This window comes from Eubalaena glacialis, chromosome 3, assembly GCF_028564815.1.
Source record: "Eubalaena glacialis isolate mEubGla1 chromosome 3, mEubGla1.1.hap2.+ XY, whole genome shotgun sequence".
Classification (NCBI taxonomy): Eukaryota; Metazoa; Chordata; class Mammalia; order Artiodactyla; family Balaenidae; genus Eubalaena; species Eubalaena glacialis.
In genome coordinates this window covers 97011587-97031741 of record NC_083718.1, presented here as the reverse complement: position 1 = coordinate 97031741, position 20155 = coordinate 97011587, and the positions used below count along the sequence as shown (strand labels likewise).

The 20155-nt window shown below is 43.0% G+C and overlaps 1 protein-coding gene across 1 annotated transcript; it reads left to right on the top strand.

Annotated features, from left to right (window-relative positions):
• The first annotated feature begins 4638 nt into the window (after window positions 1-4638).
• On the top strand, window positions 4639-17478 carry CHI3L2 (chitinase 3 like 2). Its single transcript, XM_061183869.1, is given in 10 exon segments — window positions 4639-4678; window positions 6959-7160; window positions 7454-7510; window positions 11127-11218; window positions 11221-11276; window positions 11814-11938; window positions 12391-12520; window positions 13787-13969; window positions 16422-16538; window positions 17335-17478. Coding segments are annotated over 10 exon segments (1146 nt in total).
• Window positions 17479-20155: the final 2677 nt, after the last annotated feature.

The window sequence follows — 20155 nt, the reverse complement described above, 5'->3', positions numbered from 1 at the left end:
ACTGAAGAAACCAGAATAAAGTTAAAGCTTTCCACACCATTTTCTTGACCCCCTCTCAGTGGGCTGAGCTGAGTGATTTTCATATTGACTCAGGTTCTGTAGGCTTCTGGAGCCATGGAAAATCAGAGTAGGTAGGAATGAACTCCTGACAGATCAAGTTCCATGGTAAATGTTAATAAATATGACTGAGTCAGCAAAATGGTAGAATAGAAGGCTTCAGCCCTCATCCCCCCACAGAAACACCGATGTGACAATCATTCATGGATGAAAATACCTGCATAAGGGTTCCAGAATCCAGGTGAGAGATTACAGAACCCGGGTAGAACACAGAAATGAAGAAAAGACACATTGAAGAGGGTAGGGGGGACAGTTTTATTTTACCTGTGTCACCTCTCCCCCAAGCCTACACAGCACCAAGAGAGCTGCCTCACCTCACACTTAAGATGGCTTTTATTACAAAACCCAAAAGATAACAAATGTTGATGAAGATGTGGAGAAAAAGGACCACTTGTACAATGTTGGTGGGAATACAAATTGATGCAGCCACTATGGAAAACAGTATGGAGTTTCCTCAAAAAATTAAAAATAGAACTACCACATGATCCAGCAATTCCACTTCTAGATATATATCCAAAGGAAATGAAGTCAGGATCTTGAAGATCCTGAACTCACATATTCATTGGAATATTATTCACAATAGCCGAGACAAGGAAGTCACATTCATCAACAGATGAATAGGTAAAGAAATGTGGTCTGTACATACAAAGAAATATTATTCAGCCTTAAAAAAAGGGAAACCTCACCATTTGTGACAACATGGATGAACCTGGAGGACATTATGCTAAGTTAAGTAAGTCAGACACAGAAGAACAAATTCTGCATGATACCACTTATAAAATGAATCTAAAATAGTCAAACTCATAGAAACAGAGACTGGAATGGTAGTTGCCAGGGGCTGGGGGGAGGGAGAAAAAAGAAGGTATTAGTCAAGTGTACAAAGTTTTCATTACACAGATGCGTATGTCCTAGAGACCTATTGTACAGTATATATAGTTAACGATATCGTAGACTTAATTTGTTACGAGAATAGATCTTATGTTAAGTGTTCTTATCACAATATAATAATAATAATAGGGCTGGAGGAAACTTTTGGAGATGATGGATAGGTTTAAGGCATTGATTGTGGTGATGGTTTCATGGGTGTATACTTATCTCCAAACTCATCAAGTTGTATATATTAATTATGCACAGCTTTTTATATGTAAAAATGAAATAAAATACAACAGAAAAACATGACCAAGCCCAAGTTCTTCTCTAATTCACAGATACATTTTTAAAAGTGTTATCTTGTTCTAGGGCACATCCAAGCACTTTAAAAAGTGACATTTATTGTGTTTTCTTCCTGATCACAAAAGTGCTGCATGATCATTAAGGAAAACGTGGAAATTACAAGGAGTCTGGATTCTTTGATTGCCCCAAAGGGAAAGCCAAGCATCCTTCTCCATTCTGTCCGGTTCTCAGGATCCAAGTCGTATCCTTCTCCATCCTGACCCCCTCTCTTCATCCAGGGATGGCTTCAAGAACTCATTTAACCTATTGGTCAATTAGTATCTTAAAGGTCAACTCAATATTAACTTCTCCAAAATTAAAACTATTGCTTTTGGTGTACACTTTCCCCTCTACAACGTGGCATGATGAATGTTAGCTTTAATATTCTATGATTTGGTAGCCATAAAAAATGACTCCAGTTCACATTTTATTTTATTTTATTATCTTGGGGCTATATTTCACATCTAACTCATCTGAGAGGGTCCCTTTAGATGTGGACCCATGCAAAAGCAAATGTTCTCAAGAAATGCATGTGGCATAATATAATGTTATATATTTTAAAGAGCAGAAACAAAGTGTATATGAGATGTGCTACAATGTTAAACTGCACAGATTCATCAATGAACAGAATATAGGGGCAGAGAATAAAGAAACTTACCTAGTAAGTTTGCTACCTGAAAGTGGCATTTCAAATCAGTTAAGAAAAGATGAATTTTTAATAAATAATATTAAAGCATTTAATAAATAATATTAAAGCATTATTTAGTTATTAAATAAATAATATTTAATAAATAATATTAAAGCTAACTATTTAGGAAAGAAGCTCCATCCACATGCATTAAAGAAAAAATTAACTCCATATAGGTCAAAGATCAAAATGTAAAAAATAAATGACAAAGTGTTAGAAAAACATAAGTAATTTTTAAAAATATAATCTTGGGTTTAAAAGGCCCAAAGCAAGATACCAAAGCCAGAACTCATAAAAAAAAAAAAAAAAAGATTGATTTTAACTACATATAAATTAAAAACATTGTGGGCAAAAGCACCACAAACAAAATTAAAAAAACAAACAAACTAAGAAAATATATTTGCAACACATTTGACAAAGCTCTAATACACTTTATATATAAAGTCAGGGCTAATTTATTTATGGTATAGAGTTCTTTCAAATAAAAAGGAAAATCCAATAGAAAAGTAGACAAAAAAAAAATATGCAGGCAGTGCTCTGACAATGAAATGCAAATGATTCATAAATGTAAACAACAACACTCATTTAAAAGAGTGCAAATTAAAACAATGAGGTAACATCTGTCACCTATGAAATTGGCAGAGATAACAAAGTTGAAAGATGTGCAAAGTCTTTGGAAGGCAGTTTTACAATAACTTTCAAAATTTAAAAATTCAAATACCCTTTGACCTATCAATTCTACTGCTAGGGATTTCTCCTAGGGGTAGACTCCTACACATATAAAGAATAGATATTTTCATGGATGTTCATTTTAGCTTTGTTTTAAATAACAAAAGTATCTAGAGATAAGCTAAATGTTCATCAATAGGAAATGATTAAGTAAATGAAGGTATAGCCATACAACGGAATGCAATGAAGCCAGTAAAAAGGCTGAGTTAGATAGGGACTGATTTGGAAGGCTATCTAGGTATATTAAGTGGGAAAAATGTAAAGAAAATGAATATTTTATGCTCCTATTTAGACATAACACTAGATTTCTTAAAAGGTGAACAAGTATGGCTGGTACAGTGAACTAGCAGGACGTACCGGTTAGAATCATCAAAGCAACTTTACTTTTGGCTCTGGTCCCTTTAAGTTTGCTGCTCAGTAGAGATGGTTCTACCCTCTTCCTGGATTTTTCTTCTGACTTGCAGGTAATAAATGTTCTACAGTCAATATAAGTTACAAACAGAATTCAGTTTACTAGCCAGTCCCAGATGATAACCAAGACTCCAAGCTTGACTGAATGTTAAATCTGATCCTCTTCCCCAGCCCAGCCTGCTATGGGATGCTGCTTGAACCCACCTTCCTTTTCTCTTTTCTTGCTTTACTCTTCCGCCCCCTCATTTTCCATCTTGCTGTTTTGATTTCTGAACCAGCTTTAGCCAAAGCCAGGGGAGGGAGAAGAGTGGCAAGAGGAATAGGATAGTTGTCACTTAACTGGTGTGGGCTTAAGAGGGCTTCATGCCTCCAGGGCCTGGCAGATGTTTCAAGCTGACATTTTTCCCTCCTGAGAGAATTTGTGCATTTTCCTCCAGCCACTGGTTCCCATCTGTCCCTGCTTTTCAGGTATGTCCCTCCAAACAGCAGACTTTCTCTGTTGGGGTCATATTGCTCTTCCTTGGGCAGAATTTAAGATGGATCCAGGCCATTTTTCTTTTCTGCATGGCCCACGTCTGATATATGAGAATCAGCAGGCTCAAGGCCAGAGAGAAGTCTCCTGGGACTAACACAGAGCAAGAGAACAGAGTCAGGAAAAGTGAGAGACAGAGACACACCCACAGAGAAAGCCAGGAGACTGGAGAGATAGTCAGGGAGCAGATCGTGTAGGACCTTGAGAGTCTGTCTGCACCTTAGAATCTGAGGTACAATTCAATTCTAATTAATGGAGGTTCTTCAATAAATATTTGTTGAGGTTTTTGTTTTTCTTGTTTCACTTAGTTCTTGTACTTAAGAACTACACAGTCAAGCTGGGGAGATAGACATGTACACCAGTGCACTACAGTACAGTGTGGAGACATGAGAAGAAATACAATGCACTGTGAACAGAGGAGCCAGCTACCCTGGGCTCAGGGAGAAGCAAAAAAGGTTACATAGAGAAGGCGCCATTGGGTGGTATCAGGTAAAGAAGAGCTGTAGGGTAGGACCAACTGGGATGGTAGCACTGTCTGATTAATGACCAAGAATATGCAGGCCACCAAGTGATGTGAGTATGGAGGGAGGTGAGGGAAAGAAGAAGGAGACAGATCCTGGATGATGGAGAAAGGGGATTTGGGAGCCAGAAAGCAGTATGAGGCGGCAAACCAAAGTACCATCTCCTTCCCTTCTCAGGGACCAGATCCCTTCAGGGTGAGACTGGAGGAAAAGGACCTCTCAGTGGTTGTCTCCACTGCAGCTTTTTTTTGACAGTTGGCTCTGCACAAGTCTGGGTCTCATTGCCAGGAAGTTTCACAAGGCAGATTTGCCAAGGGAAGTCCCCAGAATCTCCTGGACTTCTTCCTGCTTCCTTCCCATAAGAGAGGCTGTTAAAACCTGTAGGGCATAAAAGGCCCAGAGGCATCCCAGGGAAGCTGACCAGGGATATGGGAGAAATCACCATGGACCAGAAGTCTGTCTCCCTGGGCAGGTGAGCTCTGGGCTGATAATTCAGCAGGAAGTTAATGAGGAGAGAAGGGGTAACATAGGTAACATAGACCTATGGAAGAAGTGGTCGTCTTCTTCTCCTGGGACACCAGTCTCTCTGTTCACCTCCTTATCAAGGCAACTGCCCTAGGGGACCATCTGATCTTTCCTAGATGGGCAATGGAGCAGCCGTGGCCAGAGCCCTTCAGACCATCAGGAGTGTTTTCAGTCTGCATTTTCACAGAGCCGCCTCTTATCCAGATTGTGATATATGAGCACTGTCTTGGGAGTCTCATGTTTCATGGGCTCTGCTTTCTGCACATGTTAGAACTTTAGGGAGCCTCACCACTTCTTGTCTTCAGAATGATCTGTTGGGGTAAATGTTTTCTAAAATCCCCCTTTCAACTCTAAAATTCTAATCCAAAACTCTAGCTTTCATGGTGGCTGGGAATTTGGATGAAGGTGGGGATGAGACCAAATAAACGGGGCTATGGGTGAAGAAGGGAAGTTTGCTGGGCCGAGATGGATTATGTCTTATGGAGGAAAAGGAGCCATTTCATCGTGTCTTTCCCTCTTTCTTCCTGCCTATGGTCTCAAGCCATGCCTGCCCACTTGGAAATGGCAAGAGCATTTTAAGTTCCCTGTTGAAGGTCTCAGCTCTGAGCCCTTGGGGAAGCAGCCCACAGGGAGCTGGCACTTTGAAGAAGGGCCTGGAGGCTGACTTAACAGTAGATGTGGCAACCAGAATTCTCCTACCCACTTAGCAGTTGTGTGGAGGACCAGTTCCCTAAGAGTGATGTGAATCAGGAGGACAGACCCTTGAGTCCAGTTTCCCAGCCCCAAAGTCTGTGGAGAAGGCACAAGCCCCAACAGCTGTCATCCAAAGTTTTATCTCATTTTTAACTGCCCTTTTCTCCATTTTCAGACCCCCCCAAGTGTCCTAGTGTGGGTAAGTCTAGACAATGTCCCCAGGGTGAGGGTCATAGTTCAAGGAGTCTTGCCTTTTGGGTGAGGTTTCCAGCACCAGGGTCCTGCCCTTTCCTTCCCTTTAGGAGGGTGAATTAAGGATAGAATGGTCTCACCAGTCCTCCCAGGGGGAGGTGTCCTATGGAGAAGAGGCTGGACATGACCTCAATCATGAAGGCTTAGCGCACTACCAGAGCCAGCCCACACTCCTTAATTCACCTTGCCTTGTTTTAAGAGTTAGTTGTGTGTACACACGGTGACTGTTCATTTCAATTCACCCAGGAGAGTTCTGGTTCAAGCTGGTACCCCAGGGAAATGATTAATAATGCTCCTTTTCCTCCTCCAAACTGTCCCATTGGATGATAAACTATTTGGTCACCTTAACTATATTCAATTCCAGACAAAGCTGTGAGCTCCTTGAGTACAGGGACAGCATCAACCTCATTTTAGCTTCCCCAATATCCAGGACAACACTTGGCACAGAGCAGGTGGTTCAATTAATTTCTGTTGGATAAATGAATGAGCAAATGAATTCCCAGTTTGGAAAATGTTTCTCTGTAGGGCTGTAGACTCCACAAGGCACCCAGGAGCTGGGGACCTCAAGGTCCTATAAAGAGACCTCAGTAGCTGTGCCTGGAGTGCCCAGAGGAAGTGTAGCTATATCTTGCATGTAGGCACACCCACACACTCACTGCCACAGTCCGAGACAGAGAACCAGGTCTGGCTTAACAGATTTCCTTCTCACCCACCTCTTACAGTTTTAGTGGTCTTGCTTCTTCAGGAAGTCAAGTAGTCAATGAGTCACCACTGCCTGGGTCCCTTGGGTTGTGTCCTTTCTGATGTTTCGTTTATATCTCTGCTTCATTCTTTTTCTCTTGATGACTCTGCCAGGTTCTGACACTAACATATTGATGACTCTGAGATTTTGTCCTGTGTGTCTCTTTGTGCATGCATGGCTCTGCTTCTATCTTTTGAGCCTCTCTCTCTGTCTCTCTCTGTCACCCACTTAAATGTTGTGTGTATCATCTCTTTTTTTATCCACTGATATTGCTGTCATTCATCCATCCATCCACATTGAATCTCAGTGCTCTGTGCATGTTTTCCATATGGACGATATCTCTGTCTCTCATTGTATCTCTTAACTGGGGTCTGGATGCTCAAGAGCCAGCACTGAGGGCTCAGGTTGAATGACCCTCACAGGCTCTGGCTGAATAAGCAAAGGAGGCCATGGCTTTTTGGGGAGAAATTTGTGGCATTCCGGGCTCTGAGACCACCTCACTTGGTTCCCCATTGGCTCTCTTCCCTCTACTCCAGGATCTGCCTACAAACTGGTTTGCTACTTTACCAACTGGTCACGGGACAGGCAGGAACCAGGAAAGTTCACCCTTGAGAGCACTGACCCCTTCCTATGTTCTCACCTCATCTACTCATTCGCCAGCATCAGTAACAACAAGGTCATCATCAAGGACAAGAATGATGTGATGCTTTCCCAGACCATCAGCAGTCTCAAAACCAAGTCAGTAGGATGGGAGTGGGGAGCATCCAGGGTGGGTTTTGGGGGAGAGAAGATAGTTCTAAACTGGGCTTAAGGCCTTCTAGCTCCATTCATTCATTTGTGCGTTTATTCAAGTGTTTTTCCTTGGGTATAATCCTGATGCTTCCTGTTTTTCTCCCCCATGCCTCATCCGTTCATTGAACTTAGCTGCTAAGCAGCTGGGGCCCACTTACCCATATTCTAGTCCTAACCCTTTAGGCAAAGTTTTCCCTGACAGCCAGTAAAGAAATAATCAGCTTATTCTTCTACTCCAGGAATCCCAAACTGAAAATTCTCTTGTCCGTTGGAGGGTATCTGTTTGGTTCCAAAGGGTAGGACCACAATATCTCTATTTTTTGTTTATTCTGCCGTGTAATTTCTAATCATCACTGCTTTTCCTCCTCTTGAAAAGAGACATTGAATTAGACTTTAGAAAGGTCCTCCCTTGGCTTAGATGGCAAAACTGATCTGAATTTTGTCGCAAGTTGAGACATAGCACTATGTTTTCTTGCATCTTGGAAGGAACTCTGCAGGAGCTTAACACAAGCTCAGGTACTTAAGTCCTGGGAGAAACTGAACTGGAAGCAGTATTTGGTAAACTTTCAATTATTTACATGAAGGTTTTTCACCTAATGGACTATGGGGAGATGCAATTTTTTTAAGGGTTTAAGGGTTTTGAGGGTTTGACTTTGTACCATGGGGGTGGGTCAGGTAGGTGATTTCCACATAAAACCAAGTCCTTAACAGCAGCCATCAGTGGACCTCGATTTCTTGGGTCATGGTTGTACAGCTGGATGGCCTGAAAGTGCAAAGCAGCATAGGGGCAATCAGGTCTGTTTTGCTTAAAAACAAAATAGTTGTTAATATGAGACATATATTATAAATTATAATTCCTATTCACAGGAAAATGATACTCCATTTGCATTGAGTTAAATAAATACAAATATGTAAGGAAGAAAGGCACCTTTTTTTGCAATTTTTAAATAGAGTTAATCTAATTTTGAATTTCTTCTGCTTTAATTTTTTTTAAAGTGCCAACATTTTAGAAAGTCCAGAGATCTTAATCTCAGTCAGCAGAGGCTTTCCGCTTTCACGAGAAGTCTGATAAGACATCTTTCTCGTGCAGCAGGTCAGTACTCTTTACAGCTGGAGTAAGCAGAGGAAAGAAGTAGCATTAGAAGACCTATGTAGATGAGTGACCTAGGGAAAGTTAACACACCTCTCTGAGCTCAGTTTACCTATCTGTAAGATGTATATCACAACATATACTTCATAAGGTGCGTGCAAATACTTCGAATGAGGTAACGTATGTCATGGGCCTGACTTAGTTATCGACCAGTAAGTGTCAACTTTTTCTTCTCCTTTTTTTATACTGAATATTTTCATCTATGAAATAAGAGGGCTGACCTAATTAATTGCTAAAGTCTCTACCAGTTCAAAACTTGTAGAATACTTAGTAAAGCAATTTCTACACACATAAAGAAAAAAGATCAACCTACCTAACTTACTTGGTTTTGCGTTAACCTCACCATGAACCCCTTTTAATTATTAATGGGTTTTCATGGCAACTATCCATCTGATTCCCAAATTCTCTCTCATTCCTAATACCTGCTTATCTTTGATTCAATTAAAAATCATTCATTCATTCTTACATGCATGCATTCATTTATTCAATAAATAATTTATTGAGTACTTATTGTATATTAGTTTAGTGGTTAAAAGTAGGACTTTGGAGATAAACAAATTTGGTTTGGCTTTCTCTTTAGCTATATGCAAGCTGCATGCAAGTTGTTTAACTTTAGGCAATTTCTTTTTTTCTTTTTTCTTTTTTAGGCAATTTTTTTAATGTCTCTATGCTTCAATTAAAAAAAAAAAACTACACAATGAGGCAAATAACAGAATCAACCTAAGGATGAAGTTGTGAGGGCAGGCAATGCAAGCAAACTGTTTAGGTAGTGCTGATGTGCAATAAGGACCTAATGGTTGCAATAGTTATTGTTGTATATTAACGTTGTCATTATTATTAGGTAAATGCCAGGCTTTGTGCCAGGTGCTATGCAGCAATACTTAAAAATGTGTAATGTACAGACTTGCTTCTAAATTTCTAAAGAATGTTTGTCTTTCCTAAAATTGTAGGCTTCTGCCCAGAACATCAGATGCAACTGCTCCCTCAAAGAGGTATCCTTGCTTTTCTTCTAATCACTGTGAGCACTTCTGAAATATAAGAATAAAGTTACAAACCTACTTCTACCATGTTTTTCAGATAATAGTCCAAGTTTTGCTATCTCCTCCACTGTGCTGCTGAGATACATGCAGGAACCAAATCCTCAATTTAATATTGATTGAAACAAATGAATTCAAGACTCTAAATCTGTCTGGGGATGGGAGGTGTTGTGAGAGGTGGGAAGTGTTACAAGTCAAAGGATATGTCCTCTGGAAAATACCAATATCTTGTCTATAGCTTTGGATTTTAAATACTGTTGGTGCCCTGTGTGTGGGCAGCTAAGAATCAACTTCCTGGCTTAAGAATTCTAGTTCAGATGAAAGCTCTTGAGGGGCTGCTGCTTTCAGGGTCCTCCTGGCTTTTCACCAGAAGCCCTGGGACTGGGGAGATCTGGGTTGCTAATTCATGCCTGGGTTTATTGTTTGGGGAATGTGAAGTCCCTATGAAGTCCACCTCTGCTTTCGTGAAGCTTGCCAAAATGTGATCACTTTGAGATAGATGAGGCAGGATTAGTATCTTCAATCCCAATTTAGAGATGGCCAGACTGAAGCCAGAGAGCTGGTTAGTGAACAAAAGGCCACTAGAAAGGACTGTGACCTGGGACTTGAACCCAGATCTCCCGACCCTAAGCCCACCACACTGCAAACTGCTTTCTCAAGGGTGTAAGATGTTAAAGAAAACCAGAGCTGAACAGTAATTAAAGAGGTAAAAATAGCTTTTATTCAGGAAATATTATAAGAGGGGAAAGGAGACCTCATTATAGTACTGGGCTCAATTCTGGATACAGCAGAGGCAAGTGGGGATGTATAGCCAAGGAACAGGTTGCAGGTGCGGGTTGGTGGATGGAAAAAGAGGGAACATTAGCGCTAGGGAGATTCTTGCTAAACTGACTCAACAGAATTCTTGCTGAAGGCAGGCCAGGGTGACCAGATATCACCTGGGGGATAGTAGGGGAGGAGGAATTTGATCAGATATTGAAGAAGATCTGATATCAAGGGTGGAGCAGTCTTATTAAACTGACTTAGGATTCTCTTTTTAAACATCTTTATTGAAGTATAATTGCTTTATATTGTTGTGTTAGTGTCTGCTGTATAACAAAGTGAATCAGTTGTACGTATACACATATCCCCATATCCCCTCCCTCTTGTGTCTCCCTCCCACCCTCCCTATTCCCCCCACCCAGGTGGTCACAAAGCACAGAGCTGATCTCCCTGTGCTATGCTGATCTCCCTGTGCTATGCGGCTGCTTCCCACTAGCTAGTTATTTTACATTTGGTAGTGTATATATGTCCATGCCACTCTCTCACTTCGTCCCATCTTACCCTTCCCCCTCCCCGTGTCCTCAAGTCCATGACTTAGGATTCTTGCTAAAACTGCACTCTGCAAAGATAGGCACAGAAGTCTAAGGTCAAAGTCTAGTTGAGAAGAGGGTTCAGAGGAGTCTGGCTAAAGTTTGGTCAAGGAACGTCTTTGTTAAAGGCAGCTCCATTACCCTGCAGAAAGGTCTGCAGAGAACCCAATCTTCCTCTACCCAATCCAATCAATTTTCTGGCCCAACAATCCTTCCTCTCCTCTTCTGTTCCAAAAGAGGCAGGGGTGGGGATAGATAAGTGGTGAGAAAATATTGGGGAACGGAAGACTATTTCAGGATTTCTGTGAAAAATATGTTGTGCAATGGCAATTACTTCCTCTTTCCAAGAAACACCTGTATTGCTTCTACCCAGGTTCCACCGCATGGTTGATTCTTCTACATTACGCTTGGAATTTATCAACTCTGTAATCCTGTTTCTGAGGAACCATAACTTTGATGGGCTGGACATAGCTGGATTTACCCAGATCTGAAAGACAACACTTGTTTCACTGTGCTGATTCATGTAAGGCAAACTCTGTGGTACCCTTAGTACCTTAACAAGTGGAACTGATGGCCATACCAGGAGAAAAAAGGAAGAGATTGGCTCTGGCTTGAAGACAGTCCCTTCCTTCCAGAAGCCCCCACTGATGAAGGAAAAGCCCTTGGTCCTAGTTTAGGGCAAGGACAACATCAAAGAACAGAGCCTTCTTACACAATAAACAACACTGAAACAAAGCGACACCCACATAAAAGATTGTGGGGCCATAGAATCTCCTGAGCACTGAAAGAGTCTCATAGATGTTCTATCAGATAGGTTAGAGAATCCATTAGGAGGAAACTCAGATAGTTTTTCCTGGGTACAATGTAACTGGTTGTCCTCCTGCCTAATGTGGAGATTTCTTGACCACAAGGCGGGAGGCATCCCCATGTGGGAATGGGGGGAAAAGATTTGATCTTTCCATCTAATGCTGTTCTAGAAACGTCCTATCAAGCAAGAACTTTAGCGCTGTCCTCTGGGAGGGAAAATTGACCTCTTCTGGGTTTTTTTTTGTTTTCATAGGAGTTAGCAGAAGCCTTTCAGCAGGACTTTGTAAAATCCACCAAAGAAAGGCTTCTCTTGACTGCAGGAGTTTCCGCAGGGAGGCATATGATTGACAATAGCTATCAGATCAAGGAATTGGTAAAGTAAGTGCATTGGAGCACCCCCTCCATCTCTCTGCCTCCAGCCTGTCCCATGCAAGTGATGCGTGCCAGTATGTCTGAGGGATGAAGGGAAGAGGGAGAGCATGAAGGTCACTATCCTAACCACGTCATCTGGGCAGGAACTTTTCCTTTATGGCTAATTTCAATCCTTCTAACAGCATCCAAAGCCCTAAACAAATATGTATACAGTTGACCCTTGAACAAAGCGAGGGTTAAACCACATGTAATTTATAGTTAGCCCTTTGTATCCATGCTTCCTCCACATCTGTGGATTCAGCCAACCACAGACCATGTAGTACTGCAGTATTTACTGTTGAAAAATACCCCTGTATAAGTGGACTGTGCAATTCAAACCCACAATGTTCAAGGGTCAACAGTAGTTGCTTCCACCTCTGCTCATCACAGAATCTTTTCCTTTGCTTTTGGCAATCTAGAGAACTGGATTTCATCAACTTCCTGTCCTTTGACTTCCATGGCTCTTGGGAAAAACCCCTCATCACTGGCCACGATAGCCCTCTGAGAAAGTAGCAGCTGGACAGAGGGACAAGCTCCTACTACAATGTGGTGAGTTATAAGGAGGAAGGGTGGTGGGACACTGGCTGTGGGGCAAGCTGAGGACAGTGCAGCTTGTCCAGAGTTATTTCTGTCTTGAACTGAGGAGGGGATGTGTTGCCAGAGGGTCTCAGGTAACCCTGGAAGCTGGTGAGAACAGGGAAAATGCTTTGACCAGGCACAGTAAAATGTCACCAGGAAAATGTCAGAGGACCTCATATTTGAAGCACCCTAAGCTTTGTCTCTGGCCCAAGGTGTCAGCCACCCCAGTCTTCTCTTAATTCTCCATCTTTGGTACATTTCCTAGTGCCCACATGGATGTACAGGACTTGGTACTCTTCTGTGTCTGTCCACATTCCCCATTAATTTGATCTTCAAAATAATCCTTTGAGGTTGGCTGGTCAGGAAGCATTACTCTCACTTCACAGATGATGAAATGGAAGCCTGGCAAATTAATTGGCTGTTCAAGGTCATGCTGATGTGAAGGTCCTGAAAAGTGGTGGAAAATGAAAAATGCAAGGGAAAAATGTCATTAACAAAACAATTTTATTGTTGTGGTGCATATATATAGATGTGTATTCTTAAAATTGGGTGAGAGAAAATGTTGTCTGGGTTGCATATTTCCAGGCCTTCATGTTTAAAATTACAAAATGGGTCAGTCCAAAGCTGGGTATTCTGATTTCTAGTCTGGGGTTTTCTAGAACTCTGTATGATCATGTCACATCAAGTTCCCTTCATTCCTTCCTCTCCATTGATTATCTTTAAGGATAAGGAGACATATCTTCATCTTCTCTAACCCCTTATTCTGTTCTGGAGGGCAGTAAGGCCCCAACTAGCCTCTGACCTCTTACCTAGCCTCTTGGGTCTGATGTCATTGTGAGGCCCCACAGACTAGGGTCTGACGGCCACCTCCCCCCCCCCACCTTCGTCAGTAACACAACTAGCCATAGTGTAGACAAACTCCATAGGCAATTGACTCAAAGGGCAAAGAAAGATGGTGACAACTTTGATTTCATGTTTTCTAGGTCACTTGCCTGATTTCTTTCGTGACCCATTGTTCAGTTTTCTTTCACGATTAGAAAAAGCTGAATTGGTCTCTTAGTGCTGAAGAGCATTAAGTGCACTAGAATAAGCACTCTGGTTCTGGTGGGACCCTCCATAGTCACTGATGTAGAAAAGGAATCAAGGAGTCACTTCTGTGAATTTGGGCTGGAGGCTCAGAAAGCTGACACCTTTCTTTCCCATACACACTGTGCCTCAGTCTACTTCTCTTTCTAGGAATATGCTGTGGGATACTGGATAAACAAAGGGATGCCTGTGGAGAAGGTGGTCATGGGCATCCCAATGTATGGACGTTCCTCTACACTGGCCTCTGCAGAAAACACCTTGGGGGCCCCTGCCTCTGGTCCTGGAGCTGCTGGCCCCATCACCAAGTTTTCAGGCTTCCTGGCTTATTATGAGGTATCTGGACCCACCCTGTGCCTTTAGCTGCCCTCTGTCTCTGGGTAGGGGTTCCAGCTTCAATCTGACAATAATAAAGTATCACACCCTGAGAGCTAGGAAGGGAAGTATGGAGTACTATTGGAGCATGTAAGAGAAGCTCCTCCCTCTGACTTGGGAGGGGGTCGGGGAATGCTTCCTGGAGGAAGTGACGTTAGCTGACATCTGGAGAGGAGGTGGAACTAGTGAGGAGTGGGGATGGGTGGAGCAGGTATGGGAGACTGAAAAGGGAAACTGTCCTAGGTTTTTGACTTGGGCAACTATGTGGATGGTAATACCATTTTTACTGAGTTGGGGTAGGAAGGAGCAGAGTGGGCATTGGTCTCAATCATGAGATCAGTTTTGGTCATTCTGAGTTTGAGGAGCAAGTGGGACATCCAAATGCCTGTGGGACATAGAGATAAAAAGTGAGTGTTTAGGTATATGGGTTTGGATCACAGGAGGTCAGTCTGTGCTAGAGATGTAGATTCTAAAATCATCAGCATAAAGATGGTATTTGAAGCCAAAGCGTGAGACGTGACAAAACCCAAGGACCTCCTGCACCTAAGAGATAGGCAGAAGAGGAGCCCATTAAGGAAACTGACAAGATCAACAGAAGGTAGGCAGAACCCATACTGTTCTGTGCCAAAGACCTTAGAGAAGAGGGTGTTTCAAGAAGAGAGGAGTGGTCAAATGTGTCAGATTCTGTCCGGAAGTCAGACAGACTTAACATCACAGAGATAACAATCAAAGGTGTTCGGCTGATTAGACCAGCATTTCTTTCTGCCCCTCAATCTGAAAAAAAAAATTTTTTTTTAATGTATAGGAAACACTAAGAATCAAACAATAATTCAACCAACAGAAACTCTTGGGACCCTGCCATATCACAAAGACTGGGTACTGTGAGAGCTGGAAATAAGTAATTCTTCATCCTTGTCTCAAAGGGCTTACTGTCAAGGTGGAAAGAATGTAGAATGCATTCATAATATAACTAGTTAAATAAGAGTTTAAAAACAGGATAACTGTGGGGAATTCCCTGGCAGTCCAGTGGTTAGGACTCAGCGCTTTCACTGCTGAGGGCCCAGGTTCAATCCCTGGTTGGGGAACTAAGATCCTGCAAGCTGCGGAGTGCGGCCAAAAAAAAAAAAACGTAAAACCCAAAGATAACTATAATAGTTAATAAAATTATGTAGGTATTGCAAAATGAGTTGTGATTAAGTGGCCAATGTGGAGGGTCATGAGTTCAAAGATGGGTAAGAGGGGAAGAGAGATACATGCTGGCCCTTGAAGGATGGGAAGGAGTTGGATCAGGTAAGGAAAGAATAATATCCTACATCTTGGTTTCCCCTTGGAGTCCTAGTCTAGCCTCTTGTCACTGGCGTGGGCAAGCTATAAACCCATACTGAGGGACTTGGCATCCACTGAGGTACTCAGTGAGTGTAATGTTCAATTTTCCCTCTCTTCTCACACAGGGGAATGATTGAGGCATCTTGTTCAGTTGGCAAGGGGAAAGGGGCATGGGTCACCATGGTAGTCCTCACTGAATCATTTAATATAAGGGATAAGAGAAGTCAGTGCTCAGAATCTGCTGGTAGGATTTTAGTACGGACCACTGGATACACACTCCCCTATTTCATGGAAACTTTAATTTGATTGTTCAGTTTACCACCCTAGATCATTATAACTTTGACAAACTGGTATTTGTTTAAATATTCAGCTTTCCATTTTCTACCCTCTTTGAGGCAAATGTGAGTGTAAATAATCTAAAAAAAGTAAGCAAGATCCAAAATGAGTTTTCTACATGACCTTAAAATACAGTTTTTCCACTGAAGATTTATCTCTTTTAGTAGCTCTTACTTATGCTAACAGAAAGAGAAAATAGCTGATGATAAAAGTGGGGATCCCAACACAGGCACGTTGGGAAGGGGAAAGGGAAGAGGGAGAGTAGCGGGATTGAAGCAGGGATAATCTACAAGGTGGGGGGAATGACGGTGATGGTCTTGGTAACGCTACGTAATTATAAAGCACTTTGCTGTTTTCAAAGTTGTTTTTTTCCTAACGTGTGTTAGTTCATTTGATCCTAACAACAATATTGTAAGATAGGTGTATAGGAGACATAATTATAATAGTTTCCATTTTGCAAATGAAGAAATAGGAAGATTTACTGGTCAGTGCTGAGGTCTGATGTGAAACTCAAGTACTGTCTGCCCTCTAGCTGTTTGTGGCTCCTCCTGATGAGGACTTAGCACAAAGAATTCCCAAAGTTTCACCTTGGACCATCCATTCTGTATGCTGTATCTGGTCATTTCTCTCATTGTTCCCTGGAGTGAAGATTCTGTTGTTCCCAAGACCCTAGTGTCTTACCTGCCCCTTCTATTTCTAAATTTCAAGAAGAACCCATTACTGACCCTCTTGTTCCTCCTTCCCCTGCCAGATCTGCCAGTCCCTGAAAGGAGCCAAGATCACGAGGCTCCAGGATCATCAGGTTCCCTATGCAGTCAAGGGGAACCAGCGGGTGAGCTATGATGATGTGGAGAGCGTGGAGACCAAGGTAGGTAGGCAAGAGGCTCTGGGACAGCAGAACCCTCATGCGGTGGGGAATGGGGTGTGAGGTCAAATGCCTTAGTAGTCTGTGTGGAAGGAAAGAAGCCTCTGGGGCTCCATTCTTGGATGGGATCCAGTGGCCTCTGTGGTTCAAACCTAGTAGTGACTCTAAGCCACACCTGTGAGCACCTATGGTACATGTGGGAGAGGTGGAAAGGATGCAAGGAAGAATTAAGAATAAGGGGAGAAGCGAGGAGTGGAGAGAAGGTAGGAGGAGGAGAAAGGAGAGGGAACAAAGGAGACATTGGTGCCTATATAGAGTAGTTACCCACCCAGTTGATCATCTCAGGACAAACCCTTCCGTCCTTCTCATGGATTACCTCTCTAGGAGACTCCAAATTCCTGAGCCTACCAGTTCTTAGATTTTGCTAAGACCTTTGTTTGCCTTCCAGGCTTAGAGCAGGACAACGGCATCAATGTAATTGACAACCCAACTGTAATTCAAATCTTGCTAGTGGCTTCCTAGTTCCTACTCCTCATCCCGGAGCCTCTAGTGTTTCAGAGCCTCCAAGAACACTGAACCTAGGGTGTGGTTATTCCATGAGAAGTGGTTAATAGTGGGTGGCCCTCTCTTCATTTTATAATCCTCCCTAAGCGACCTTTCCCTTCAGGGAATCCATGACTCCATAGGCTATAAGTCTACTTCTGCACTCTAAGCTCAAACCCTCATCTGAACCTGACTTGGGTCTTGGGCCTTTAACAGTCTCTTCTAACCTCTGTATGCCCTTCTGTGCCACCCTCAGGTTCAGTTCCTAAAGAATCTAAACCTGGGAGGGGCCATGATCTGGTCCATTGACATGGATGACTTTACCAGCAAATCCTGCAGCCAGGGCTCCTACCCCCTCGTTCAAGCTGTCAAGAGAAGCCTTGGCTCCCTAGGAAGATAACAGAGTCCAGGACATGCTGGGAGTGGGCGGAGAGCTGGGCAGAGTGGGACACAGGAGACTGGGGGAGATCATCTTCACATATTTGGATTGATCCATTCTTATGTTCCTTTGGACCTTCTGCCTTGTTTCCTTATTGATTAGTCTGGTTCTGTGCTTTCGGTAGGCTTCCCATAGACTTTTAAAATATAACAATAATAATTTGGTTACTATTTATTGAGAACAGTCTGAGCTAAGGGCTTTCTTTTCATGTAGAGTGGGCATAAACATTGACTCCACCACAAAATCATCAGCCTGTTTTAATTTTCTAAATCAGAATAAATCTGATTTTATGTCCCCCACTCACTGCTGAGAAATCCAGTCTCAGTCGTTAGTAAAGCTCCCTCCCTCTCCACATCCACAGTTGATCTTACTTTAGACATTCAGGAGGTCTCGTGGTCATCATTGATGACCAAGCCCACTGTTGCCTTAACGGCAGGTGGTTTGGCTCTGCTCCATCCCTGGATGCCTGGTTCCCCAGGTGAATCGTACGCATATCCTCTTGTGCAGGTGAGAGCCATTGCTGACCAGCCAGCTGTGCTGACATCCATTGCAGTGGAGGAGCAGGAGACTGGGAATCACTGCAGACAGACAACTGGAGAGGACTGGCCATGTTGTCCTGGAGAAGGGGGGCCAGAACAGTTTGAAATCTCCTAGACTATATGACTGGGCAGCAGCTTTCCAACTCTGAACATCTATGGCTTGGTAAGTTGACTCAGGCCTCAGGTTACCGACTTGGGCTTTGAAATAGTCTTTCTTTTGTATCCAGGTTTAACTCATAGTTGAGCAGGCAAGGAGCTGCCTGCTCCTCCTCTGCAGGAATTCCTGAGTGAGATTCTCAGAGGTTAGAAGAGGCTCTCCAGATGTCTCTCCTCCAAGCCACCCCTTGACTTTCTCTCAGACTTCAGACTGGGCCTGGCTTTGTTCTCCTGCAGCTGCTCACTTGTTGTCCTGAAGCACAATAAAAAAAGCATTTGCTCCAGTCAGTGTGGCCTCATTTGTGCAATCTTTGACCTTCTGGTATAAGGTTGTCCTGTCTCACCATTTGTGGCACCCAGGGCTGGGGTACAAATGGAGGCCTGCATATCATATGTCTAAATATTTAAATGAGCCAAGTATTAAAATATGGTTTATATTCTTAACAAATATGATTTCACAATGACCTAAAAGACCAGGCTTGAATTTAGAATTCTCCGACTCCTCGGAATTCTGCACCAGCACGCAGCAGCTTGTGCTCTTGGTTCCCAGCCCATGTGCAACACCCTTCTCTTCCCATCTCCATCCCTGTCCCACAGAGCAAGGACCTCACATACACACTTTGCATCCAAGGTTCGTCTACACCCCACCCCACCCCAACACATACACACACACACACACACACACACACACACACACACATCCTCTAGCAGGTGTGTTCACACTAGCATTGTGGTTCACACTCAGGATCATGGGACCAGGAAAAAGGGCTGTGCAGGCCCTGAAAGTGGGCACAGGCTGTTTGGGCTATTTGGGCAGGAGTCCTGGGTATCTGGCTTAGGGTTTAAAAGAGCAGGGATGTGGGCTTCAGGTGGATGTGCCCTTAGCCCTGCAGTCTTCTCACCTCATGGTGAGGGGTGCAGCTGGAAGAGGACCAGAGTGGAGCCATCAAAAGCAGGGGGTAGCAAACTGCGGCCGATGGGTCAAATCTAACACACTGCTTATTTTTGTAAATCAGATTTTATGGGAACACAGCTGTACCCATTTTTGTTTACATATTGTCTATGGCTGCTTTCTCTCTACAGTGGCAGGGTCAAGAAGTTGCAACAGGTTCAGTATGGCCTACGAAGCCTAAAGTATTACTATCTGGCCCTTTATGGAAAAGTTTGCAATTCTTCCTCTAAAGCATGGTGCCCGAAGCAGGGAGTAAGGCTGCTTGAAGTCTAAGGCTGTTTCTGAGTTCAGACACCCTAATTTCAGGATAAACTGTGTTTCCCCTCATTCTCCCACTACTCTTCCAATCCTTTCCTTATTGAAAAATGATTTTTATCCTAAACTTTCTTTTTTTTCTTTTTTTTTGGCTGTGCGGCATAAGGGATCTTATTTCCCCAACCAGGGATTGAACCAGTGTTCCCTGCAGTGGAAGCGCAGAGTCTTAACTACTGGACCGACAGGGAAGTCCCTTATCCTAAACTTTGAACAACACTTTCATTTGCATATTTAATCCTCATGGCTTATGAAGGAGGCATTTAAGCCCAATTTGCAGATGAGCTGACTGGGGCTCAGGGAATGTAAGATCATATATCTAAGTGGTGGCAGCACTGATCTCGGAGAGACAGCAGTGAACGGTGGCTTGAAGCGAGATCTTAGTTCCCTGACCAGGAATTGAAGCTGGGTAACCTGGATGAAAACAAGGAATCCTAGCCACTAGACCACCAGGGGCTAGAGGCTAGAAGCAAAATTCCCCTGGCCCTTGCTCCCACTGAAAAATGTATTTCTCAAGGAGGCAAAAACTGTAAAAACAGGTACAAAGTTTATTATTAGAGACACAGTACAACAAGTGGGAGAGCCCACAGAGAAACTGTTTAGTTAAGAAAGAAGCAGGGCAAAGATACACACCAGGAGAGAAAGGGTGTGGGCGTCCTCCCTAATGAGGAGTGCAGTG